The sequence below is a fragment of the Ictidomys tridecemlineatus genome, chromosome 2 (genome assembly GCF_052094955.1).
Source record: "Ictidomys tridecemlineatus isolate mIctTri1 chromosome 2, mIctTri1.hap1, whole genome shotgun sequence".
Classification (NCBI taxonomy): domain Eukaryota; kingdom Metazoa; phylum Chordata; class Mammalia; order Rodentia; family Sciuridae; genus Ictidomys; species Ictidomys tridecemlineatus.
Genome location: NC_135478.1, coordinates 184,964,127 through 184,991,804, shown reverse-complemented (window position 1 = coordinate 184,991,804; position 27,678 = coordinate 184,964,127). Strand labels below are relative to the sequence as shown.

General features: G+C 33.8%; 1 protein-coding gene across 7 annotated transcripts in view; it reads left to right on the top strand.

The window, feature by feature from the left end:
- The window catches only part of Cped1 (cadherin like and PC-esterase domain containing 1), a 250,834-nt gene that overhangs the window by 107,215 nt on the left and 115,941 nt on the right, over nucleotides 1-27,678 (top strand). For all 7 annotated transcript variants that reach the window (XR_013435263.1, XM_078040309.1, XM_013362253.4 and 4 more), the window contains 8 exons: nucleotides 12,514-12,656; nucleotides 13,400-13,472; nucleotides 14,868-15,035; nucleotides 16,061-16,171; nucleotides 17,618-17,787; nucleotides 21,197-21,267; nucleotides 22,736-22,786; nucleotides 26,941-27,127. Coding sequence is in view for 6 of the 7 variants with exons in the window: in XM_078040309.1 (XP_077896435.1) it covers nucleotides 12,514-12,656; nucleotides 13,400-13,472; nucleotides 14,868-15,035; nucleotides 16,061-16,171; nucleotides 17,618-17,787; nucleotides 21,197-21,267; nucleotides 22,736-22,786; nucleotides 26,941-27,127 (974 nt within the window). In the remaining variant the exon portion in view is untranslated. The remainder of the gene's footprint in view (nucleotides 1-12,513; nucleotides 12,657-13,399; nucleotides 13,473-14,867; nucleotides 15,036-16,060; nucleotides 16,172-17,617; nucleotides 17,788-21,196; nucleotides 21,268-22,735; nucleotides 22,787-26,940; nucleotides 27,128-27,678) is intronic.

Below are 27,678 nucleotides of genomic sequence, written 5' to 3'. Positions count from 1 at the left end.
GGAATTTAACATAAAATCATTTTGAATTATAAAGGGAGGCCCTAAATTCCACAACATATATTCTTGCAAGAGAAAGTCAGAAAGTGAACTGATAACAGACAAGAGGAGCAGACACACAGAAAGGATGTGAAGATAAGAGAGGAGATTAGCATCTTGGACCTACAGGCCAAGGAATTCCAACAGCCACCAGGAGCTGAAAGAGGAGAGGAATGGATTGTCTTTTACCAGGAAACATGGTTCTGTGGACACATTAATTTCAGACTTTGAGCTTCCAGAATTGTGAGAGAATACATTTCTGTTGTTTTATGTCACCAAGTTTTCAGTAATTTGTTATAGCAGTGATAGGAAGCAAAAGCAGTTTGTATCACATTTGTGAATGTCCTATTGGTCAAAGAATACCACACAGATAAGCCAAGACTCAAAGGGTGGAAAACATCTCTACATGAGAAATCTTCCAAGTCATGCTGCAAAGAAGTGTGCACACTGGGGTCGGTGGGAAGAATTTATGGCCATTTTTTTTTGTAAACTGCTATGCTAATGTTAAAAAGATTTTCAATATATCATTTTGTTACTTTAAAATAAAAAAGAAATATTTCATGTTAGGGCAGATTTTCAGCACGTTTGACAGGATGGAATTCAAATGTGAGAACAGGGAACTATTTAAATAAGAGGCAAGGGACAAGAGAAGCAGGAAGAGTATCTTGTCCAATGATTTCTTCTGTAGAGAAGAATGTATTTCTAATTTTTAATGATTGTCCTTCACCAAGTAAGATTTGAAAATAACACAATTTCCTCAACAAATGGGTGGAAAATCACTGCTTTCACTCTGTATCTCCTGAGCATGTATAAGATTTTTTGTTTGTTTGTTTGATCATGGAACCAAAAACAACTCAAGCAAAAGTGATATTGAGTATGTCAATGATCATTTGTTGTTAATTTAACACAGTTGTATTCCAGAACTGTTTGAAGCATATCTACGGTATGCTGGACAGTGTGAGGAGGGACTCAAAAAAGAAATACTGGTTCTTTCAAAGAACTCTTCATCCAGAGAGAAATGCATGTTAATAAATGATTTCAACAGAGGAGAGGATGCAATAAATGGCTCAGAGTTGCCAGGATAGTAAAGATGGAATTATTCAGCCTGGAGGAGTGAGGTAGGTTTCATAGGATGGATGGTATTTTAGCTAAAGCTTGGAAGAACAAGTCGAATTTTTTTTTAGAGATGCAGAGGGGATATCTACACTTGTTGTGCAAAGACATCATGAAGCTGCCTTATTTGGCTAGAGAGTGTGGCCTGAGGGAGGATTGATGGGGAAGAAAGAGGAAAAAAGTACAGGATTTATGGAGTGGATGAAACCAGGTAGGATGTATTAAGAATCAAAGCCTGAAGAACTTAAACTTTATAGAATGTGAGATGTAAACTGATCGCTGTTTTGTACTTCTGACTGTGTTGTCATATGCTCCCATTTGAAACTTTCAAGGACCCTGGGACATACAGTGATATGTTTCTACTCCCCTCTGAGGATGAGGAAGTAAAGATTCATGATGTAGGTGAGATGACAACAGTTAGGATTGGTACTCAGACCTGCAGTGAATAAAATCTGTCTTAATTACCCCCTGACAACTGTGGTACTAAGCAACCACAGGGGTTCCCTTCATAAAGCACACTGACTGCTGAAATTGGAGCTCAGGGCCTGAGGCAAGCGTGCTGTGTCAAGTATGTTCCCCACGCTACAGAGTTGTATGCTTAAAGAATCAATATAGGAAAATCGCTTGAAAACATTTCAGGTGAAATAAATGTAGGTATAACAACTTTCAAATTTGGGGAAATTGCAAAACCTAGGATGACTCTGCCCTGAGATTCCTTTGCAAATGTCTTTATGTTCTTGCTCTCATGCCTATGTGTGAGTTTTCTGTGAGTTAGATGACTAACAATTCCAATTAGTTCACCCATATGTACATAAAAGGTCTTGACTATAGGTTATAATATTGGCAAAGGAATATGCATGTAGGGGTTTTAAATAAAAAGAAGTTTCAGAATTGTATCACCTTTTGAGTTCTCACATAAAAATAACACTTTGTAACAAAAAGGAATTCTGGTGCCTGTCATGTCACTTCCTTCTGTAACCCTTGGAGATTTCTGTCCTTTATCATCTGGGGAGTGACATGACTCGAGATATGCTTCCCAAAGATGATTTGGTAGCAATGGAAAAGAAAATGGGAAGATTGAATTCTGAGGACTGACTACTGACTTAAATGAGAAATCGCTGACTTGGGCTGGATAGCATTCTATGTGGCTAGATGCTAAATCATGAATTTTTAAATTATGCATAATACTAAATGTCCATTTCAAATATCACATGTTTGGTTGGTTGGTGCAAGAGAGGTATAAGCTAACTGATATGAGAGACATATAAGAAAACACAGAGAGTTGTAATAAATCTTCTATAGATTGAATACAATTTAACCCTGCAGGCATTCATAAGTTAGGACTAATTGCTCCTCATTTGCTTATTGTCCAACCAGAACCCATTATTTTTATTTTTTTAAAAAAAACTTTCTTCTTTTTAGTTTATTTGTTCTAATTAGTTATACATGACAGCAGAATGCATTTCGATTTATAGTACACAAATGAGGCATAATTTTTCATTTCTCTGGTTGTACACAACATAGAGTCACACCATTTGTGTCTTTATACATGTACCTGGGGTAATGATGTCCGTCTCACTCCACCATCTTTTCTACCCCCATGCCTCCTCCCTTCCCCCTTTTCCCTATCCAAAGTTCCTCCATTTCTCCTATGCCTGCCTCAACAGCTCCGCCCATTATGGATCAGCAACCACTTATCAGAGAAAACATTCAGCCTTTGCAGAACCCATTATTTTTATAATGAATATATTCCCGTTTCTTTTGTATTTGACCATGAGACTTAATAAGACCTAAAATAGATCAATGCTCATATAAAATAAAATATTCAGAACAAACTATTTCTGTCTTACTCATTTGAGAGTATTTATAGAAACAAGAGATAAGGATTTGCTGTCAAATGTATCCCTATTTGCAAATTTTGTACTGCTGGTCATATATATTACCTGTTATAAATATTACCAATTTCAATGTCACCTTCTAGTCACAATAATTAATGAATGATGGAAAGTTTTCAAATGAGCTGTCAGATCTTATTTTATTGAAGCTTAAAGAAGGTTTGTACTTTAACTTTAATGGAAATAGTTGTGACCTGCTTGAACAATGGCATTCATATAAAGAAAATGAGTAGACATATACATAGAAAGTTCAATGATAAAATCTTTACAGCTTAGTTTTTGATCTTTACTGTCAAATCTCTCTGCTTCTCTATATCCCACTGAGAGATTTTGGAAGTGATAATAAAGAAAACCTGGCACTTCTCTGAGAAAGTTGAATATGATGCAATCAAGGTTTCCATTCAAAGCAAATAGTCAAATTTTTATGCTATTCACAGCCTTTTGTAATTCTGCATACTGCTTCTGATCAATTCTCTTACACATTCTTGTGGGAGAATTCAAAATTTTCAATTGTGAGGCTGCTTAGATCACACAGAACCTGTATTCTGAATTTCCAAGCTTAATATATTTAAGCTGAGGATTATTAAGAAGTATAAATGAATAAAATTATTCATGTCGCTAGAAGCATGAGACTTATTTCAATATTGAAGTTTTTGATCTAATTCCAAGGAATGAGTAAGAAGCATCCTAATTTAGGTTTAGCTAATTCAGTTTTTCCATGGTTTGCCCTAAAGCAAGCCAATTTTCAATGAACTAAAACAAATGATGAGAATATTTATATTCTTAAATCATTTGATTTAACACAATTTTTTTCTTGATCTGGGGAATTTAAGTTACAGAAAAGTCTTAGTTTTCCAAAAGGTAATTAGACTACATGAATACTCAAGTTGTTGAATTGATATTTTAGATCTGTGGTTGTAAAAGCATGTGCTTGGTAATTATGACAGTTTCAAATACATTTTCCTTGGAAGAGAAAACACAGATGATTCATTCTTCTGTGTGTCAGGCTCTGTCCACATTCCGAAGTGTACTACAATTAAAGGCACAGGGGCAGAAATAATGACTCAGGGTAGGGGAATTTGCAATCACACAGATGAGTTTCAACACTCATATTTATCACTGATGGCTGTACAACCCTAGGCACATAACTTGCAATCACAAGCCCCAGTTTCTCCACTTATAAAATAGTGATGACAACATCACTATATACAAACACACACACACACACACACAAAAAAAAAACAGTGCCTGTAAAAAGCACAGTGTCTGCCACATAATGTCAGTTTGGCTGAGGTTACTGATTATTATTAAATACAACATAGGATTATGAGACAGGGATTATATTCACATAACACCTGAGCACTAAATAAAAGCTACATCACTACTTATATTTGCAATTTAGTCATTTATATCCTTTAAAGTTTTTTTCCTTCTTTTTTTTCTATTTTTAAATATCTCTTCCTTAAATCATGTCTCTTTAAAACTTCTTAAGACTCCTTCCAGGGGTACAGAGCCCTCACTAGCACATCTTTTCCTGCCACAGCCTCTGATTATGTAGAAGGTGCCTGCTCTGAGCCTTCGTGTTTACTTGCCAACAATTTTATCTGGCTGAGAAGACACTGTTGAAACGCACTCTGTTCCCTCAAAGCTTTCATAGACATCTTTCAAAAGAAAGAGCTGGCGTTTACCTGGTCCTAGCATTGTGATAATGATAGCTCCAGAGTGAAAAAAAAATGTGACCCAAAAAGAGAAATTTTAAATGTGTCATTAGAGAAGGTGAAGGATGCTAACCATTAGGTAGTAGACCCTTCACAAGGAAGGTTGTTTTTCAGTTGGTTTAAACACAATTGAATATTTCATCATAAATCATCACATGATTTTTTTTCACCCTGGGCTCAATCTCTGGTGCCACAAAACAACAACAACAATAAAACCCCAGTAGATTTGAATGCATCCATATTCTCTTTTAATTTGGTTTTGGTCACAGTATCTTGGATTTTTATATACTTGAGTGCCCTTCTCTCTACAAATGAGTAAAATTATGTCTGAACCTTAGAGGGAGTTCAAAGAATTGAGTCATGTTCTATATGTAATTTCTTCTGGGCAACCTATGCACTTATATGATCAAGTCTCCCTCATGCTTTTATTAAAGATAATATCAATGTAGATGCTGAATCCTTGGTCCAACAACAAGAAGTATTCTTTCAAGGGATATCTGAATTAATTGAATAAAAAGAAATCATATCTGCATGAGAGGTATATTCCTAATATAATTTCCTTTTTTATTTTAGAAATTATTTAATAAGATTTGAATACTTTAATTGTTCTGACCAATTGTGTATGGTCAATAATTGTATCTGAACTCTCTGGAAGAATTTTTCTTTTAGCTTATAACCATAAGTTGTTGAAATTTTTAAAAAACTTATAAACACATTTTTTATTATTGAGAATTTTATTGGGCAATCAAAAAAGACTTTCATATATAACATATATTAATATAAAATTCTGAAGTATTTGGATCACTTCAGATACATTTTATACTGTTGTGCAAATGGCTAGGAGACAGATTGGTTAGGTCAAAGTCTGAGAAATCTCTGTTGAGTCTGAAAAAGCCAAAATAATAATATTTATCAAGAACAATAGACTTCAATCCAGTTGCATAGAAACTGGGTAGATTTAAGTCAGGCTGGATGGTGCCTGCCTGTTATCCCAGCTACTTGGTAGGCTGAGGTGGAAGGATCACAAGTTCAAGGTCAGCCTGGACAACTTAGTGAGACTCTGTCTCACAATAAAAAATAAAAATGTTATTATTAGTATTATTTGATGTTAAATTTTTGAGCTCTTCATTATTCTAAATATGAATCCTCTGTTGTAAGAGTAGCTAAGCTTTTCTCCCACTCGACAGGCTATCTTTTTCACTCTGCTAATTGTGTCCTTTGCTGTGCAAAAGCTTTCTAATTTGATGCCATTGGGTTCATCGGTTCCTGGTTTTATTGGCTGAACCACAAGTTGTTTCTTGCACCTAGCTGGTGCAGTGTTTTCCCTACGTATTTGTCTGGCAGACAGAGTTTCTGGTCTTAAGTCTTTGATCCATTTGGAGTTGACTTTTGTGCAGGATTCCAGATAGGGTTCTCAGTTCATTCTTCTATAATTGGATATCCCGTTTTCCCAGCATTATTTATTAATGGGGTTGTCTTTTCTTCAAAACATGTTTCTGGCATCTTTGTCTACTCCATTTATCTGTATTTCTCTTTTTCATGCCAGTACCATACTACCATGCTGTTTTGGGCTAGAGATGTGTTCAGTAGTAAAGTACCCTGAATTCAATCTCTGGTGCCACAAAACAACAACAATAACAACAATAAAACCCCAGTTGTGGGAGGCCATTCTTGCACGTGATTTGAGTTATCTCCCTGGCTGGGTGAGAGGCGCTTAGACATAGTGGTGTCAGAGCCTTCCCCACCCTGACCCAGGTACAAGGGCTTGTCCATGCAGAGGCATGCCTGGCCACTGACCTGAAGACCCAATCGCTGGCCCTGACCTTGGGATGCTGCCCCCTTAACCTTCATTGGATGGGATTTTCCCTTGAAATTTTTGTTCCCCAATAAAAAGTCACTCCCTGGCGTGGGCTCTCTTTCTCGCTAATCTCTTCTGTAAACCTTGCCACCACCACCGCATTAGGTGGCTGGAGCGGGAGCTAGGAGAAGCCATCTCAGAGCTGGGGTTTAAAGGTAAATGAGAGTCTGTCTCTTTAATTTAAACTCACTAGCAATTTCTTATGCATCAAACCTTCTTTTATGAAGCTCGCACTGGTCTCCTAGCAGACCCAGTAGATTTGAATGCATCCATATTCTCTTTTAATTTGGTTTTGGTCACAGTATCTTGGATTTTCATATACTTGAGTGCCCTTCCCTCTACAAATGAGTAAAATTATGTCTGAACTCTTATGTAATAGTCCCTCTTAACCATAACCTGAAACGGCCACCACTTGGCTCTGTCTTCTATCACTTTTAGATCGTTCTTTGAAATCAAGCTTGTTGTGTGCTATTTTACTTCTTAGCAAATGAGTAAAAAGTTCAAGCTTGACTTTGGTGGTACTAAATTAGCCAGTGGTTAAAATATATTTGTTGCAGGAAGTGTGGCTGTGAGAACCTCAAAATAATATAAGAAATTTTAAATCATGTTGATATACATAGCAACAAAACATTTATTGTCTTGACCACTGTAAAGTGTACATTTCATTTGGGGTACGTATATTCACACTGTTTTGCACACAGTCTCCAGAAAGTTTTGCACAACTGAAATAATGTACTACCTACCCACTAAACAGCAATTCCCCCTCGCCCTTTGACAACCCGCTCTACTGTTTCTATGCATTTGACTACTCTAGAAGCCTCATGTCAGTAGAATCATATAGTTGTGACTGGATTGTTTAGCTTATCATGATGGCATAAATATTCATCCAAGTTTTAGCACATTTCAGAATTCTTTTTCTTTCTTAAGGCTGAATAATATTCCTTGTATGGATAGACTACATTTTGTTATCCTTCATCCATCAGTGTATGCTTGCTTGCTTCCATCTTCTGGCTATTGTTTATAGGTGTGCAGATATCACTTTGCAATCCTGCTTTTAATTATTTTGGGTATATACCCAGAAGTGAAGTTGCTTGATCAAACATTAAATCTTTTTTTAAAAAGATGAATATTTTTTAATTTTTTGAGCAACCATTATTATGTACCTATCATTTTACATTCCCACCCAGAAGGCATGTGGACTGCAATTCCTTCATATCCTTGCCAACACAATTATTTTCTGTTTTTTTAAAAATAATTATAATCCTAATGGGTATGAAGTAATCTCTTACTGTGGTTTTAATTTTCATTTCTCTAATGATTAGTAACATTGGATACCTTTTTTATAAGACATTTGTTAAAAGATGATTTTAAGTGCCAGTATTCTTCTTTAAGAAGATGAGAATTTCTTTCTCACACAATAACATTGAGAGAAATCTTAGTAAACTTTAGTAAGATATAATGCTATAAAGCACTATCCAAAGTTCAAAATAATGAAATATTAGTATTCTGCTATGGTTTCTCAGTTAGTCAAGAATATTACTTTTAAAAAAACCTGTATAGTTAATCTTTCATCCCTTGCTTTAACTCATGAATTTTCTTATCTTGAAATTCCTCTCAAACAGCTATAAGCTTCCATTGTTCAACTATTTTATTATAAGTGACCAGAAAAATGCATGTCTTTATTTCTCATGAAATGGAAGCAAGAAATAAATACACCATACTAAAAAAATTATCAAAAAATAACAATAACCAATTTCTCTTACCAAAGTCTATGTGATTTTAATAATGTCATGTGTAGGATTGTTTATTATTTGCTGAATTTACCTACCCAGCATTAGGCACCAGACATCCAAAGATGAAACAAGATAGTCTGATCTAAAAATACAGTCTAATGATGAGAGAAGTCAAGAAGCTCTTCAAATTTAATACAGAATGAATGACATATGGACAATGAGAATAAATTGCTCAATATCTTATGGGAGAAGAGCAAGATAATAAGTTAGAACCCAGCATGTACTAAGGGAAGAAGTATGAGATGTGAGCTAAGAGAATGCATAAATACATAGTATACTTTGGAAATATTTGAAGATATCAAATACATAATCAAAGTTTTTCCATAAATCCTCAATTTCTCTTGACCTTGCATTTTAATTGTGGTTCAGTACTTGTATCTCAATAAGTAACTTGAATGGATTGATGTGTACAGATTTAAATACCTCACTGATTATTGCTTGAATTTTACACAAGTTGAAACAAACAATAATGTTTTATCTGTCTCATTTTACAATCATAATCTTATAAGGTCATTTTCTATTAATTTATTTTGCATTAAATTTGTACTTCCCTGTTACACAGAAGTGGGAGAATTTATAGTCCGTAAAACAGTTTCATGTTTTGTAAAAAGTTTTTTTTATCTACTTTATTCTCACTGCCAAGGCACTGATTTCCTTAGAAACTTATATTATCAAATTTATTTAGCTTAAAAACTTTGATTAGAAGTGATGATATAGAGAGGGAGAAGTCACCTTAATATTTGATAGATTGATAGTTTTAAATTAGCAGTGAAGTTGAGGTGCTCCGTTAGAGATTTGTGCTTGAGCTAAAATTAAGCTCTTAGGTGAGATGTGGTTTCAGGTTCTGATGGCTTTTGAATGGAATTAATATCAAATAATTTCTGATTTGACATTATCTGATGCATACTGAGATGCGTCAAACACAGTTCTATCATTGTGCATCTGAGCACACCGAGATGAACAGAACTCAAGTAATTAGATCAAGGAAATACAATTAGAGCAATAAATTGTAATATAACCAGACATGTAAGTAAGTCTTCCACTTTGAGTGAATTAGTTAGTAATAAAGAATAATAGAAATATTCCCTCTTTGGGAGATTTATTGAAATTTGGTGATTATATATATATATTAAGCACTTGCATAAATCTGCTCTTATTTTTTGCATATGAAGGTTGCTTACCTCTATACTAAGCTAAATAAAACAGGTCATACTCATGTAGAATTTTCTTTATATTGAAGGGCTTACATAAATTGAAATGCTTACAAAGAGATAAAAGGGAATGCATTCAGAGACAAAAATTGCAAGCAGAACTAATGTAGAAATAAGAGAAGTTGTCCCATTTTGAGTCTTGCTTTCTGAGTGTCATTTTCTCTCTCCACACTTGTAGTTATAAAGGCAGTTATGTTCATATTCCCCAGCTTTCATGAGCATTGGCTGATGTTAGTCCTCCTCTCTGCAGACTGACTTCTGAGGGTAATGGGGTGGGGGGAAACCCAGTTATTTGGGTCATTCAGTTCTGCTCTTTCGATTCTATTGGGAGGGAAACCCTGGAGGAATCCATTCAACCATCAAACCTCTCTATTCTCTTTCCTTAGACCATTTCTATCAAAAGTCTTTATTTTTAAACTGTTCTTCTTTGGTTGGTGTCACTCATGTACATTGCTATATGAGAATCTGGGTTCAAGGACCACTTTAACTGCAATCTCCTTTAATCTCTTATGTGGTGGTCATGGACATGTCTTGATTTTGTGCTTGTTTTGCTTAAGATTTTGTTTCATTTTTTTTATAGCAGTTTTAGGTCTCCAGGACTTGTCTTGTTTTAATCAATGAAAAACAAAAAGTAGCTAACATGTACCGAATGTTGCCTCTTGTGTCTGCCCTAATTTAGTCCTGGCAATCTGTGTAAAATAGAAATTATTTATCCCACAAGGTCTCACAACTTTGATACAGAACCAAAGCTGAATGTGGAACCTTTTGCCACTGGTCTGTAGTGTTACCACTATGCAGCTTCTCTCTCAAGGACACAGCTCTTTCCACTTGGTAGAGTTCACCTGAAAGCTGAATGAAATGAATGAAATGAACAGCACTCCATATTCAATGTGGTTCTGGCCAAATACTAAGAAATAATTATTTCTGCATTAGAAGATTAAACACAATCTAAAATGTTAATTTGCTAATATTTCTTCCTCAATAAGGGTATAATCTGATCCTTAGTTTTAGATATCTTATGATACATAGGCATTTCCAACTTCCATATATCATTAGCCTTAATCTCTTAATATTCAGTTCACATGAAAATGGAAAAATGCAATGCTATTCCTAATAAAATATATCAAGTATGATGAGTTACTTTAATTTTTTTTTTTTTTAGAAACACACAAAGGGTTTTTCAAAAAGCAGAGGCACATTCAAGGGAAAATGTGTGCCTACTCCAGAAGGAGAGACAACTATGCTCCTTTTATTTAGAAATACATAATATTACTCTATTTTGACTCAAGGGTGTTAGCAGTTTTAGTGTTAGCATTAATTTGTTTTCTTTTAATTATACAATTACTACATTCATTTTCCTTAGTAAAATGGAAAAACATCCCAATTGCCAAATGCTGATGATATTTTCTTAGGGTTTTAATGTGTAGTCTCATTAGGTTTCTGTTTTCCAGCTGGTAAAAGTTTATGAAGCCAGAATTTGTTTCTCTTGGGGGAATTTTGCTTGCAAATTTTAAAGATAACAATTGCCATTTTCCTCAGGTGATTTGCATCAATACTTGCCCTTCATTATCACAGCCAAAATAGTTTTTCACTTTGAAGTCTCACACAGTTTTGATACATTTCATCTGTTCTTCCAAAAACACGAATAGAATACCTGCTGCATATTTTTTTAAAAAATATTTTTGGTTCTTCATCTTTAGAAGTGTATGTTTAGAGAAAGTCTAGGAAGCAACATGAGATTTGTTTTAGACTTTTAGAAAACATTGACTTGAAATGGGTGTGGTGGCACATGCCTGTGATTCCAGCTACTAGGGAGGCAGGAGAATCACAAATTCAAAGCCAGTTTGGGTACCTTAGGAGGCTCTGCCTCAAAAGAAAATTTTAAAAAAGGGCTGGGGATGCAGCTCAGTAGCAGAGCGCTGTGGGTTCAAGCCACAGTACAAAAAAAATGAAAATTATTTTTTGATTTGAACTTTAATTCTAAGCATCCTTGTCTGGTTGCTTTAATAATTAAACAGATAAAAATAACTATTTATGGTTTTAATTATGGTATTTCTAAAAAGACATAAACTTAAGCTCCATCTGCCCTTTGGTAATGTTGCTCTATCCACATGAAATTTTAAATGAAAGTGTATGTCAGCAGAACACTGGGATTCTCTTGGATTCCTCTCTACTTGGCTTGGTGCATCCAGAGAAAAAAATGCAGTAACGAAATAATTTTGATGCTGCTATTTTTATTCAGATACATGCAGAAAATTGAGAATGACTGAGATTTGATTTCATACCTCACATTGGCTTTCAAATAAATTTTTTTCTAATTTGGCTTCACAACTCTGATTGGTGGATATTACCCCCAGTTTAAAGAGAGGACATACAAATTCTGAGGAGTGAGTAGAAAGTCCAGTCCCTTTGTTAGTAAGATTAATCTTGGAAGTTGCTCACAGCCTTGTTAGAAAAGCTCCTCTACATTTTCCAAGATTAGATGCCATGAAATAAAAGAAAAAAAAAATGGAGTAAGCACTTCTAAAGTGATTTAAATTACAAGGTATTTAAACCTTTTTCTTTCACCTTGGAATTTAAATTATAAAACACTTAAGCCTTAGATTAGAACTTTCCATTTAAGGAAGTTTTTTATTTTTTTGTTTTCTTTTTTTTTCCCTCTGAGTGTGAAAAAGAGAAATATCCCTGGAAAAGATAGACAAATCAAGACTGCTCTTAGAGAAAGTCTATGAAGCGATATGAGATTTGTTTTATACCTTTAAAAGACATTGACTTGAAATGGTGTGATGGCCATGCCTGTGATCCCAGACACTAGAGAGGCTGAGGCAGGAGGATCACAAATTCAAGGCCAGGTTGAGTACCTTAAGGAATCTTTTATTTTGTTCACAGCTGCAAACTTTTTTTGAGACATTCCTGAAGACAAGTTCACCACTTCAGGCATTTGATAATATGAAGGAAACAATCAGCAAACTCCTTCTGGCCGCTGAAGTCTTCAGTGAAACGTCTACTCTGGGACCAAAGACCTTCCATAGGTAAAAATGAATTTTAATTTAAAAAAGAGAAGAAAATATCTGTCTTCCAAAAATTGTGGGTATGATCTTCTACATATATATGTATCCTAAAACTTCAGAGCATGTTGTGCACTTGTTAGTAACCAAATACTGGTGACAGGAAATAAAACACAAACTCTTAAAATTAATTTTTAAATTGTAGCTTTCTTTCAAATTCAACTATTTCTAGTATATAGACTTAGTATTTGTTGGTTGCAGTGTTACCCATACCTAATAAATTTTATTCTTGGCTATCTAAGTGTTTCAAAATGTAGAGAAGGAAACAAACATCTTTATTAATGTGTTTAGTAACTTCTAGCCTTGTATTTCAGTTTGTTGAGTATAATTGATTGCCTTTGTTTTAAGGGTATGCTAAATTGAGTATGTATATATATATAAAAGAGAGGTTCCTTAATTTATTATACTCATTATTATACTTTGTACGTGAATAGGCATCTCACATGTAGGAATTGAAGAGTTTTTTCCCTCCATATTAAAATTTTCATGGAATAACTTCATAGTTTAAAGTGTTATGAATATATTAGATATACTTGCACTTTCTTTAAGAAACAAAACAGATTCCAAATCCAAGAATCAATTATATGTAATTTTTGGTTACAGATATTGACATTTAACTATGTAGTCATCAACTATATGATACCAAATAGTAGAGTCAGTGTAACAAAGAGAATATATTTTCATGCTGTCTTATGTTTTTATTTCAGATGTAGATTATGCTTTCAACTTTTAACTTTTGATATTGGTTATGACAGTCTCAGGTACCCTATAGTGCTTCAGGTGAGTTGCCAAAGGCCTCAGTGGTGTGAGCTTCCAACTCCTGGTGAAGGGATGTGTGTGTGTGTGTGTGTGTGTGTGTGTGTGTGTGTGTGTGAGAGAGAGAGAGAGAGAGAGAGAGAGAGAGAGAGAGAGAGAGAGAGAGAAGATTTTCATTTACAATCACAAACTGATAAACAGCAACCTAAATTAAAGCTATTATAGGCTCATATGCATTGTGGTTTTGAAATCAATTAGTATGTCAGGATTCTATGAGTTCCAATCCCCACTGTGTGTTCCTGTTCATGTAGAACAAACATGAATTTTTCCATGGTTCAGCCACTGTTTATGAAACAAATGTGAAATAAACCTAAGTATTTGTTAAATGAGAGAAGCAAGATGCATAATGAAAAATAGTAGACTGCATGGTGCATTCACATGGTGCTATTAAAAGGGTAACTCTTATTCTTTGTGTTGGAACATGTAGTTTTAAATTAGTCTGTTTTAATTTAAAAATCCATGGGGATTTTTGAGATTTTTTCCCTAGTATAAATATGTAGAAATTAGAGTGCTTTTGTATACTTTTTTTCTTCTTCTTGAATTCAGCAAACACTCTCATATCATCTCTCCAAACATATTTTTTTTTCTTCTAAAATAGGCCTCAGGGGCAAGAAGGTAAAAACCAATTTGGTTCAACTAGTCTACAGAAAGCTCTTTCTTGAGTTCTGGTGTGGGAAGAAGGGAAGATAAATGAAATAGCATGAATAACCAAAATTCAAATTCATATAGCATTATTTGTTTTCAAACTATAATTCAGTAAAAGCAATTATAGACATTTGGCTGAATAACTTTAAGATTTACCTATAAAATTTTGAAACTTTGGCCAGGTGCAATGGCACATGTCTATAATCTCAATGCCTTGGGAGGCTGAGGCATTTGAGGCCAGTCTCAGCAACTTAGTGAGGCCCTAAGAAACTTTGTGAGAACCTGTCTAAAAAAAAAAAAAAAAAAAAAAAAAAAAAGCCTGGGCCTGTAGCTCAGAGGTAAAATGACATCTTATAATGACCAATTTAGCTTTACTTTGTACACATATCTAATAGTTGATATTAGGATTTTAAAAATGTGCACTTCAGAAAAGTGTTTTGTATTATCTTTGGTGAACAAAGATTCTTCAATTATAGATGGCTTTAAGATAAGCTAATGTTAGCTTATCTTAAGAAACGATTTAATCACAGTTTTCTTATCTTAAAGAATTGAATCTTTAAGAAAACATTACTCGTATTTATAAAACTGTTGACCTCCAAAAAGACCACTAGATGTCAGGTCTGATCTACAAACAACAGGAAATAAATCATTTTAGAAGTAATTCCACTGAATTAATTCATGGAAACTATTCACTGTGCTTTGACTCTTTCAAAGGTGCACGAGCATTTGAATTTTCAAGATGATGATAACATGGATTTTGAGGACCAAAATACAGAAGAATTCTTGTTAAAAGACACTTTCAATTTTCTCTTCTCCAATGACTCTTCACTTTCCTTATTTTCAGAGATATTTCAGAGACTTTATAGATCTGGTGTATTTAAGGTGAGTGCCAATTTGTGTGCTGATGAATGTTTTTTCAGGTCTTCTTTAGAAGGTGACATTTTATTTATTGTGTAATTAAACAATCTGAGAATTTGTTTGAAATTAATTGACATCTATGTTGCACCTCTCATTTCTTTTCTGACCTGAGGAGCAACATTTTTAAATCAACTAAGTGTGTGCATAAATGATTGTGATAAAATTGTGGGTTGAAAATGAAATAAAGCAGTTCATAATTCAGAGGGAATGTTTGTGTATATTATGACTAAATCATATTGTATATTACAGAATACTTTTAAAAGAGTGTTGGAACTTTTTGAAAGCAATCTAGATAGCAGAAAGTGCTTCAGATGGACATCAGAGATTTAAGTTATAACTTTAATATTTTAAAGCATTCACATTTGTTAACGTGTATAGCCAGGTGCTGATGATACTTCAGAGTAGCATTGGTGAAGTTTTATGGTTAGCACAAGTTTGCTTGATACATAAAATATTATACAGATTCCTAAGTATTGTTCCCTATATATATATTTTTTATTTTATAACCTATATTTTAGAGTATTTGGAGGAAGGATGTGAAAGATCTCATAAAGATCAATGTTCTATTTCTCCTGCTCTTGAAAAAGTGGATGTGGGAAAACCTAAAGTATGTGAAACCTCAAATGCCAATGTCCCGTATATAGGTTCATTAGTAAATATTCATTAAATGCTCTGAAGGCTACAGGAGACTCCTGCTGCTTTTTCAAACCAAATTGTCACACCCATTCTCTCTGTTGTTCACCTCCTCAACCTTACTACCAAAGCATCATGAAGCTTTTTCATCCAGGTTGTCTTTGTCAAATATGAGGTTTACTTATATTCCAACTCGTCATTGTTGTGACGAATTAAAGTTACTATGCACTGTGTAACTTTAATTTTCTTCTCTGTTTATAGAGTTTAAAATTTGGCTTATGAAGTAGGAGGTAATTGGGGTAAAAATGATTTAAACTTTAACTATTGCTTATGATTTTTCCCTCCTATTATTATAGGGCGAAAATGAAAACTATCAAAAGGACCTAAATCAATGTCTGGCTTTAGAAGAAATTGACTCAATTATGACTTTCATAAAGGAACTTGGGAGTTTGGGGAAGTTCCAACTGGTAAAACAAAAGTGATGTTTGACACCTCTTGATTATTAAGATTATAAAAGATTGGCATTAAATTACCTGCTTTTGACTTCAAACTAAAGATTCCTTCTTTCTTTCAGAAATCTAAATAGTAGATGAGTAAGATTTATGTTTTACTTTAAGAGTCTGTACAAAACCCATGACTTATCAAAGATAAGAAAATATATGGGATTAGTATAGCTTCCAGGATTTGACAGTTTTTAAGGGGAAAATGTTAACATTTTTCTAAAGAAGTTTTGCTTTTAGCCTTGGGACATTTACATACAACCTAAGTTTATTTCTGCTTTTTATATCTTTTTAATTTGTATAAAATCAATATAATTGAACAAAATAAAAAAATTTTAGAAAACTACCTAAATCTTAATTTGTTTTAACTATGTAACAAATGTCAGAGAAAGAAAATGTAAATAATTACACCAAGGTTACTGGTTTCAGCCTATAAAAGGAGTATTTGTATGTATTTTCTTGGACTTTGTTAATTTATTAATCAATATATAAGGATGATTTATCATATATAAATGAGTATGCTCAGTGAAAGCTTTGTTTTTACTTCTGTCATTTATACAAATAGACAATAATGATTTGCAGTTTTCCATCTAAGATTTGTTCATGTAAAACATCCTTTTAAAACAATATCTTAAAAGTCCATTAATAATTCATCATTAATCTGACATATGGCTTGAGCCTTTTTCTTGTTTTTTTTTAATTTATATATACATATCTGCTGTATGAGCTGTACCAATTTATTGAGTTAATTAATGAATGTTTGACATTTGCTTTTATAATTTAGCCCATATTTTGGAGGTTTCAAAATAAGCTTATTTCCTCAAAGATAATTTAGTTTATATATTTCTCATTTTGATTAATTTAAATATAGTGCTACATATATGGTAATTTAGTTCAATGCTATAGTTAAGATGCTATGACTATAGAATATCTTTTGGCATAATGCAAAAAAAAAAAAAAGAACTAAAGAGTTATTTTGCAGAAACCAGATAACCAGAGGTTATTTTCATTTAATTTTTTAGTGAGAGGAATACTTCTTGCCCTGATGTAATTCACTTATAACAAAGATGATTTGTCCTTATTTTTCCCGTTACCTGATTCCCTCTGTTATTTAGCTGTGGCAAGATATGTTAGTTAACTTTAACAAGAAGGAGAAATACATTTCTCCTGGATGGAATACAGAGAAGAACTCATCTCGTTTGGAAATGTGATTATTCGACAAAATTAGTTCCTTATAAAAAGAGGCATCTACCTTAACAACTGCCCAGAAAAATTAAATTACAGTACTGATCAATCAACAAATTTATTTAAAAAAATATCTAACTGGATATAAAACCTTTCCTATTAATATTACATTTTAAGTTATTTTCCATAACTTATGCTGATACTTTGTGTTTTAATATTTCTTCTCAGCTCTTTCCATCTACCACTCCTGGGATTCAATCTTTGATGCATGAATTTTACGATACAACAAATCCTTTGGGAAAACCTGGCTCAGTCCTGACCCAGTACTGGTCTCTTTTAAATGTATTTGAACAATTTTGGCTCCTGAATAAAAAAGCCCAGCTACATCCACTGGAATGGTAAGGTAGCCACAAATTTGAACTATGCAATCCAAAAAAATCTCCAGTCTAAAGATTGATTTCAAAAGGCTTTGCTAACATTAAAGAAAGCAACAAAAAGAAATGTGTCCAAAAAAATTCATGCTCTGGAAAATAAATGTCTTTAAAACATTGAAACCATAATGATTCTGGTGGTCTTTAAACACTGTAACAAAAATATATCTAACGGTTTTTAAACCAACAAGACTTGACTCCTCCATAAAATAATGCTTAAATTAAAAGTTTCAATATAGTTTCATTCCACGATATGTATCTTTGCATTACTGGCAGCAAGAGAGAGGAAAGAATTAGGTGAGATTTGTTTGCAGCAAAAGAGGAAAGAATTAGGTGAGATTTGTTTCACGAACCATCTGATTGCAACCTGATACAGTAATAATATTTATTTAGAGGGTCTTAGAAGCATGGCTGTATTCTGGGCAAATCTAAATTTAGGTACACTTAGTCTGTCTTTTTATTTGCTTTGTTTTGGTAAGGTACCTTCCCATCCTGATGAGAGGCAATAATGAAGGAGATGTGTAGGCGATGCGTTAGTTAATGGTACAGGTGATGCATTGGTGCATCAGAAGTTGGCAAAGGGGCGCTACCTAAGATTTTGTCTACTTTTCTTTTATATGGATAGAATTGAGAAAATCTGACTTTTCTACTGCCAGGCAAACAGAATTAAACCTAAACCTCCTAGGAAGATGAAAGAGTAATCCATATGGCATACTCATTTGCATCTCTTGTAGTCACCCTGGGGATGGCAGCAGTTCTATTGACTTACACTTTATTTCCTTCTGCCTCTGGAGGTATTGAAAATGATTCTAGAAGAAACTCTTTTTGTAATTAAAAAATACAAATAATCATATATTTGAAGACTTCTTATAACATCTCCCAGGATCAGAACCCATCCTACTTGTCAAACTTTATGAACTTGGCCTTATTCTCTTAATACGTGGAAGTAGTAGGCCTGACAGAAGGTTTTGTTTGTGTGCTTGAAAATTAAGTTTTAAATAATATAGCTCAAAGCCACTTTGCTTTCACTTTGCGATTGCTCGAATAATGCAAGACTGTCTCATGCCCTATTATAGATAAGTGAAGGACGGGCTGGATTCCCCAAGGAGCCTATTAACAGATTGTTTTTAACATTGAGTAAGTTCCCCTGAGATACACAAGCTTTTGAAAGTTTGCTCTCTAGCAAGTTTTCTCAAGCTGCACATATGCTGTAAGGTTAAGTATTTCACTACTCTTACATTCAGATGATTGGATTCCCTTCCAGTAAGGAAACATACTGATAATGGTCAGTGTTGAGTATAATTCGAAGGGAGCAGGACTTTTTTCAATTGCACATACATGGATTAGCAGGCAAGGCTCAGAACCTTCTGACTCCGTTTCCTCATCTTTAAAATATAGATTATATTATCTGCCATGTATTAGTTCAGTAAGATCACATAAAATAGCTTCTGTGTGCCTGATGCTGTGGCACAGGTATTCAGTAAATTTAAGTATGCTTTTATTTTCATGCTTTTATACCATAGGATGGTCGCTTTAGCTTCTATAGTGGGGATAACTCTTTTCTTTTTTTTACAGGAAAACCAAAAGACATTTGAAAGAATTACCTAGATCAATATTAAAACAAGTAAATTTTAGATTCTTACCAAAAAATTACTATATTGCTCCTAGTAAATTTTTTAAAAATTCAGTTTTAATTATCTTCAATTTATCAGTGAGCATATGTATATTTAATGATCATACATGCAAGAAGGATGCATATATATTGTATACATTTTCCAAATGAGGAAACTGAGGTCCTAAGATGATGGATTATTTGCTCACATTGGATAGCTACTGTAAATAGAATTGGGACTATGACCCCGGCCATCTCATCCATGGTCCACTACATTTTTCCAGTGCATTATGTAGACAGAATGGTCATCATTACTTATGCCTTGAAAATGGTCACCTCCAAGATTTTCTATAGAAAAAGTCAATAAATCATAGACTACCTGTGGAATCTAATGACCATTCTATTTTCTAAATCAAGACCATTTGCTTGTAGTAACTAGGTGAGGAAAAATAAAGTCAGAGCATAGCAGTAGTAGATAATAGCTATTGCACTGTGCCCCAAGGCTCAGAATCCAGAAGTCCCAATTGAATTAGTATAATTCTGAATAGAATGGAAATCTTAAAATTCATATTTGTGCACCATCTGCTAATTTTCACTTTGCTAGAAATACGGTTGTATTTGTATTTTGCTCTAAGGAAATGCTTTCCAAGAAAATTCATGTGGATTCAAAACAAATAATTTATTCATAAAATTACCCAAGAAATCACTACAAGATGCCTTTCTGTACAAAGCACCTCATTCCATTAAGATAGTAACATTTCCAAAATTCAGTTTATGTGCATTTTATGTTGCATCTTTTGCAAGATATATTGCTGGAATTAAGATTGCAATACAATTATCACACCTTCTGACATTAGTGAAATATTGAATTCCTTGACTCTTCTTAATTCTCATTCTGATGGTTATATCTTAAAGGAATTTAATATACACTATTCATCTCTGCTCTGCTGCAGTGCCCAGCACAAGATCTGAGACAATAAATATGTATAAAACATATATAACATAGAGCATTTTATTTAATTCTCATAGCATCCTTGTGAAGTAAGGCAAGTATTGTTATCTCCATTTTGCTGGGGTGAAAAGAAAGACCCATTAGAACAGGAAAGTCACGTCAGGGGCCTCCAAACCATCTTCTGTATCATCAGGACCAGCAGTTATCCTGTCTGAAATTTAGATTATTTTCATATCAAATATAAGAATTTAAAGGACATTCTGGCCAAGTAGTTAGTTATACAACAGAGAAAAAGAAGTGAATTCAGCACATTATTATCTGACCTTTTTCTGTTCCTGACCAATTATCAGAGTTCAAGGGACAGAAGACTTAGTGACATAAGTCCTTACTACATGCTACAATTAGTTTTCTCATATTCTGGGTATGTTTTTCCCAGGTTATGTCTCAGAGTTTCCAAGCCTTTTTTGCTTCAAAAACTGTGTAACTTTAGCCAGAGATTCCAATAACAATGTGCATTTTTGAATCGCTTCTGTTGGACCCAAGCTATCTGAGATTGCTCAGTGTTGGACTGAAGAGTGACTTTTTGCCCTGGTTTGCTTCAAATGTGCTTCTACTGATTAGAGATGATGAGATTTCCACCCATCTCCCTGGCGGCTCACTTGCCAGTCTGGAGGAATAAAATCCAGAAAGTGTTTCTTTGTCTTCATCAAAATAACTGTGCCCACATGGAAGAAAAGATAGTGTACTTGATGTAATTTCCATGAACTGTGTTTGCGTCATTGATCCAGGGTTGTTTGACATTGTATTTGCAGGAATTCTTTCATAGAAGACGAGAACATTGAAAAACCTCCAGTGTCATTTGATACACATGAAATCAAAAAAGGTAAAACCATATAGTCCCACTTATTTTAACATAAAATAAGAATTGCCTGACCAAGTTTTTTTTTTTGTGTGTGTGTGTGTGGTTAACTGCATTAGCCATCAAAATTGAATATTAGACAAGGAGATGTTGTTTTTCCTCAAAATTAGAGTTTTCTTCCTATAGATTACAGAGTTGGGAAAAGTACACGGAAAAAAAGTATTATGATGCTGGTGGATGCATAAATTACAACAACATATATTAAGGGGTCATTTAGCAACACATAAAAAAAAAACTTTAATGATGATTCTTACAGACCAGGAATTCCACTGCTGGATATTCATTTTAAGGAAATAATTAAGAACATATAAAATTTAATTAAATAAATCAGGAATAAAAAACATTTAGAAGCACTATTGCCATGACAGTAGATTAGATGTATAAATGAAGCTAGAGTCATCCAGTGAAATTCTATAGAGCCATTTCAATATCATGGAAAAATATCTATGACATGAAATATGTTTAGGATATATGAATAAATGTAGCAGTTGGCTACTAGCAATAGAAACCCTAAGGAAAATTAATGGTGATTTTGATTTTATGTCTTATGCTTATATGTTTTCATATTTTTTCTTCTAAATTATACCTGAGATTTTTTTCATAAGAAAATATTTCTAGTTTTAAAAAGAAAAAAAGGAAAGCAACCACCCATGTGTCTACAAATTTTTTTAAAAATCTAGGTTTTTCTATTATAAACTAGGATTTAATCAATTACGTGGTTCTCATTGGTGCCCCAGCCTCTAGACCAGCAGCATCAACATTGATAGGAACTTTGAGATTCAAAGCTCCTGATTCATGATATGAAGCTTAGTAATTTGCATTTTAACAAGCCTCTCAGATAAGTCCAGAGCACACAAGAGTTTGAGAACCACTGATTGAACAAAATGAATCAGTTGGCTTAGTGCAGAATTAATCATAAAGGGGTATTATGACTCCTTTTCTCTCTCCTACCATTTTTCTCTTTAAATGGATAACTTAAGCACTCTGTATGTTCTTATTCATTTATTTATTCATAAATATTTATGAAGAAGTTTTTTTAAGATAGATGTTTGGCTAAATTCAGAAACTTTGAACAAATTGCAGTGTAACCAACTGAATAGAATTTCTGAATTCTAATGATTTAAGAAATTATAGTCACTGAATCATAAAACTAGGAGGATCTTCAATAGATAACCTTCAGGCAAAGGATGACATTAAGACCATTCATTTTCACCTTTAATATTATCTTATTTGAAAGTCAATAAAAAAAAGCTTTCCTTTTAAAATCAAACAGCTTTTGTTTTATTGTAATTATTGGTTTTACTTAGAAATGCTCACTGGTATTATAAAAGCTAATAAAATGTATTTTATTAAATTATTCTTTGAGTTAATTAAACATGTGTTTTAAATTTTAATTAATAGTTTTAACTTAAAATTTACATTTCTTTTTTAGCTGCAGCTCCACAAATTATGAACAAAAATAAAGATATACATTGCAGTAATGGTGAGTTGATATCAAAGTGTTTTGGCAGCATAATCAATGGCTAGGCAGAGTTGCTTTGGAAAAAAAGAAGTCAGTTTTTCATATTCATGTATCTTTAGGCTGCTAGTTTGATTAAAATTTGAGAAGTTATTGTCTTTTTGATTGAGTCAATATCCATCCATTTTGCATTACCAGAGTGAAAGGATTATAGCATAAACTGTTATGTTTATTTCAGGATAATAACTTCTAAACTCATTTGGAGGGACCCAAGGGGTTCTAAATCTTTATTTTGGAGGTCTCTCAAGTGGAAGAGTTTGCTATGATGCATTGTACTTGAGTAGAATTTGCTTTAAATAGTTAAGCATTTTTAATCCAATTTTCAATTAATTTTATTAAAATTCATGAATTGTTTTTAACAAAGCCACAATAAAAGAAAATATAAATTTTGTTTATATAAACTTTAAATTTAAAAATAATCCCTTTCACTCTGGCCACTATTATTATAATGGTCTTGAAAATATATCTTTCTAAAGAGCCTGGCTTTTTTAAGGTCAAGATTAGAAAATGTCTTAGTTAGATCATGAAATTGAGCCTTCAGATGCTTTGTTCTAATCTCCTGAAATTTTTTAAATTCTGTATAATACACCATGCAAAAATAAGAGTTCTACATAGTAAGTTTTTGAAAATGTGTAATTTTAAAAATATATCTGTGTCTATATCTGTCTATATGTGGTGCTAAAACATGCTTAGAAAACTTTTTACAAAAAAAAGCTTTTACAAATAAAATATCAATTCCAATAAAACGCTGAAGTTGAAGAAAACAGAATGTATAGATATAGGTTTAATTTATTATAAATAGAAGTCTAATTTTTAAAAACCTAATTTGTTATCTTATAATGTTTCAATGATAATGCTTTAACACTACCACTAAAATCGTGGTAGATGAAGAAGCAGTGTAATAATAGGTTTTAATAGAATCAACATGCTTCCAACTAAAGAAAAAAAGCATTTGAAAGCAAGCATTGCTAACAGGAAACGAGAATTGATATTACTTATGATATTCCCTCCCTGTACTCACTGCCAGAACTCCTACCCCAGAAAATAGGTTTTATTTTCTTCCTGGTACACTATTGTCTGGACTGTGGTGGGGAAGAGACTAGTGAAAAAACTAGGAGCAGAATTAGCATGAGCATTTGTTGAGTATCTACTCTGAGCCAGGCAGAGACTGGGTGGAGCACTAGGAAGGCCACTTCACCTGTTTGGGCATCTAGATTCTCCATTCACCTGTTTGGGCATCTACATTCTCGTTTGTGCAATAGAAGGTTTGCACCAATGAGCTCATTGTTTTCAGTTCACAGGTAACATGGTGAAGAAAAGGGAACGAACCTCTTAGAAAAACTCTTCGACTCTGTTCATGTTTTTATGTTGATAAAAACTAGTCCCACCTGTATCTTCAAATAAGCTTTTATGATATAGGATATGTTTTAAAATCTTGATGATGCCTCAGAAATGGTGGGCTTATCTTTAAGAGTCTAGGCTGTTCTTATGTTTAGTATGAGTTATGGTTTTCCCTCAAGAGAGCAATAAATTTCTATGGCTCAAAGAAATCCATTAAAAGCAATCAAAACTTCCAACAGCTTTCCCATGTACACTTGCCAAATAGGTTAAGTGGCCTGCTACCATCATACCTCACATTGGGTTCTCCAAAGTTCTTAGGTAAATTGGCCTGAGACAAGTTGGGATTGGGTGGGGAAAGAGTCCAAGGAAACACCAGGTGTTGGTAGGCCGAAACTCTGATGATTCAGTTTGGATGTCAGAGCTAAAACAACTTTCAAACAGGGGTCTGGGATACAGTGCTTGAGACAGAGGTGAAAAGTTTCTAAAGAGACCAAAAATAAAGACTTGCTAAAATCTTGAGAAGAAAATAATTACATATTTCTGTCATCTCAAGTAGGGCTGAGGTTCATTTTATTACATGTGCAAGCCCCACTGAAAACCATGACTGTTAAGTGGAATATAAAAAGAAATGTAAGAAGTATAAACCGAAAGGAAACTGTCTCTCAGGGAACCATTACAAAAATATACCCTACATTTAAGTACATTTCTATGCTTCATTATGAGAAAAAAGATCTGCTCCTTTCTTATTCATTTAGCTGGTTCTGAGCATGAAAGCATAGTGTAATTATTTATATTCCCTTTGTGGCTAGGCAATGGACCTCTCCACAGCACAGTACATATTCTCAGTCCAGTTTGCCTAGTACTATGATGAGTTAACAGCATCCATTTGAATTAAATTTCTTGATTAATAGTATCCTGTTTTTACTGTGCTTATCTCAGTGCCTTTAACATAGAATACACTGGAGATAAAAATATTGATAGAAAATGAATGTTATTAATAGATGAATTTAAGTTAAAAGCTATGATCTATTTCACTATGAACTCTGATAATATAATCTCTGCTCTCAGTGTTGTATTTTTCCTCTTTTATTATAAGAAAATTTCAGGAGCTGGTATGATTATTAAAATTATAGATTCAGTCTTCTTTTATGTATAAGCCAGATAAAACCTTGGGATTGTTATTTAAGTAGTTGACCCAATTCCCTGAGCTATTCAATAGGATTGGCTAGTTATTTTTTTAAATTTAGACTTTTCTATAAAATGGAATTATAATATATTTACTATATTATTATTATCATTATTTTTAATTTATACTTGACTAGTTTTTTCCCTACCACAGGCTGAGAATGTGGGTGGATGGGCCCGTCGAGGATGGTTTAGAAATACATAGGTTTGTTCATTTTGTTTTCATGCATGATGGCATCTATTCTGAGACCAGGTTGCTAGATCTAGAATAAAGCACCCACGTGGTTGGTGGGTTTCATCCTCATGCATCACCACATTCGTCAAGGAAACATAAAACTTTGATCTTGAATACAAAATCCAGGACACAATGGGAGAGGCAAATGGAGAGCAGAACAAGGGTTTGTGAAATGCTTTGTTTGCCTTCTTAAGAGCTTGAATTTGACTATGGAAATGATGAGAAGTCATTGCAAATGGCAGACAGACCATCAGATTTGACTTTAAAAACATCATTGTGATAATTGTATAAAAGCAGAGGAAGGGACAACCATAAACAAAATCATCTCCATTCGCTAAGTCCAGTTTTATAGTTTCCTGCCTTGAATTGTTGTCTTTTGTGTTGCTGTTGTTAAACATTGATCAACATTTTATAGAAAGGCCACGAGGGCAAACTCTTATCTTACTAATTTCTGTAGAATTTTCTCTATTTGTCTTTCTGGAATGTTGTTGACTATTGAAAATAATTGATGGAACACAGTACTTGTTGACATTTCTTTGAAAAACATTTTACTAATCCATTGGGTGATTTGTCCATTTTAAACATGAAAACTGAATATAATTTAACTGTGGCTGGGGCATGTTCTTCTATAGCTTTTTTTTTTTTTTAAAAAAAACTCTGTGAAAATCAGCTGTCAAAGAGAAAGATTAAAGTCTTGGAATCATCAGTATGAAGTCATATTCTAGATTCTAAGGCAGGACTGAGCAGAATATAGGATCTCTTTTTGACATTTCATGGCCCTTTCCCATGTTGAGGTGCCCTGGGAAGAAAGGGGATGCAGGACATTCGTGTGGATGTTTTCATGAGGGTTTTGTTTAATACTGGAGTGCACATTCTTCACTCCACCCTACTCCCTATAAGTTACTCTGTCAACCTCATAGCAGTTTGATGACATTTTCCATTAAGAAATATACCTTATTGCCTGCTGGTTTCCTTCTGTCACCACCCCACAAAGCCATTGTCCCCATTTACATAGTTGTTGATAGGCCATAGACATCATAAAAATGTTATCATCCCACAAGAGAGACACTTCCTCCAACTTCTGTGCTTTTAAACTTTCAAGGGCTGAGCAAAAATGCCACCTGTACAGCACCAACTAAAAGCAACAGCTGCTATATGTAAATTCTGTGAAATTTGAAAACCAGGAAATGTAGCTGAAGCCACAAATCAACTATGAACAGGGTGCCAAATGGACAGTCAGTTGTGATCACTGAAATTGTTCAAAGGAATTAGAAGGAAAAAAAAAGTTAAAAATACACAATTTAAAATATTTTATCCATTTGGCAGATTTATTTTGTTGTTGTTCTTGTTTTAACAGATAAAGACACACTATGTCATATCAAGGAGATCTTCACACATCCACACTTGGAACTAAATCCGGACTTTAATCCAAGGATCAAAGATTATTATTCTGAAGTCCCATTTGATGTGGTAACGGTGACAATCGGGGCAGTGACGTCTAAGTGTCAGTGCATAGTGCACCTGTATGAGCGGGCAGGGCCGAGGTATGGGGATGCTCATTGGGCTGGGTTGGGACAGCTCCCTGAAAAGTGGGCATTCAATGTACCCTTTAAAAGTGGTTAAGGAAAGCGAAGCCATTGATCATTTGGAGAGATTTCCAGGGTGTGAAATCTTTCCCCTTTTCAGGCATTATGTGCTCACAGAGAACACAGAAATGCTACTCATCTATTAAACATTCTTTGTAAATAATATTCGTGACAATGTTATAACAAAGAAGAATCTGGTTATAGGAAACCAAGGAGGAATCATTAAGGAAAATTCTATTTGTTGTCTTGATGCTTTCGGGTTGTTGGAGAGAATCCTACTGAACAGCAACGTCTTTCTACCACAAGCCAACACTTCAAGTTTTTAGATAACTGGGGTTCATTGCTTAAACATGTTAGTGACAATTTGTGGACATGGTACCCACTAACCTGGTCTCTCAGGGATATTTTTTCTATCTATGCTTTTGAAAGTCACCAACTCTTTTGTCTATAATTTTGAACAGAAAACAGACTCTTATTACTTGCTGTGTAGCAAGGAAAATACTCATAGT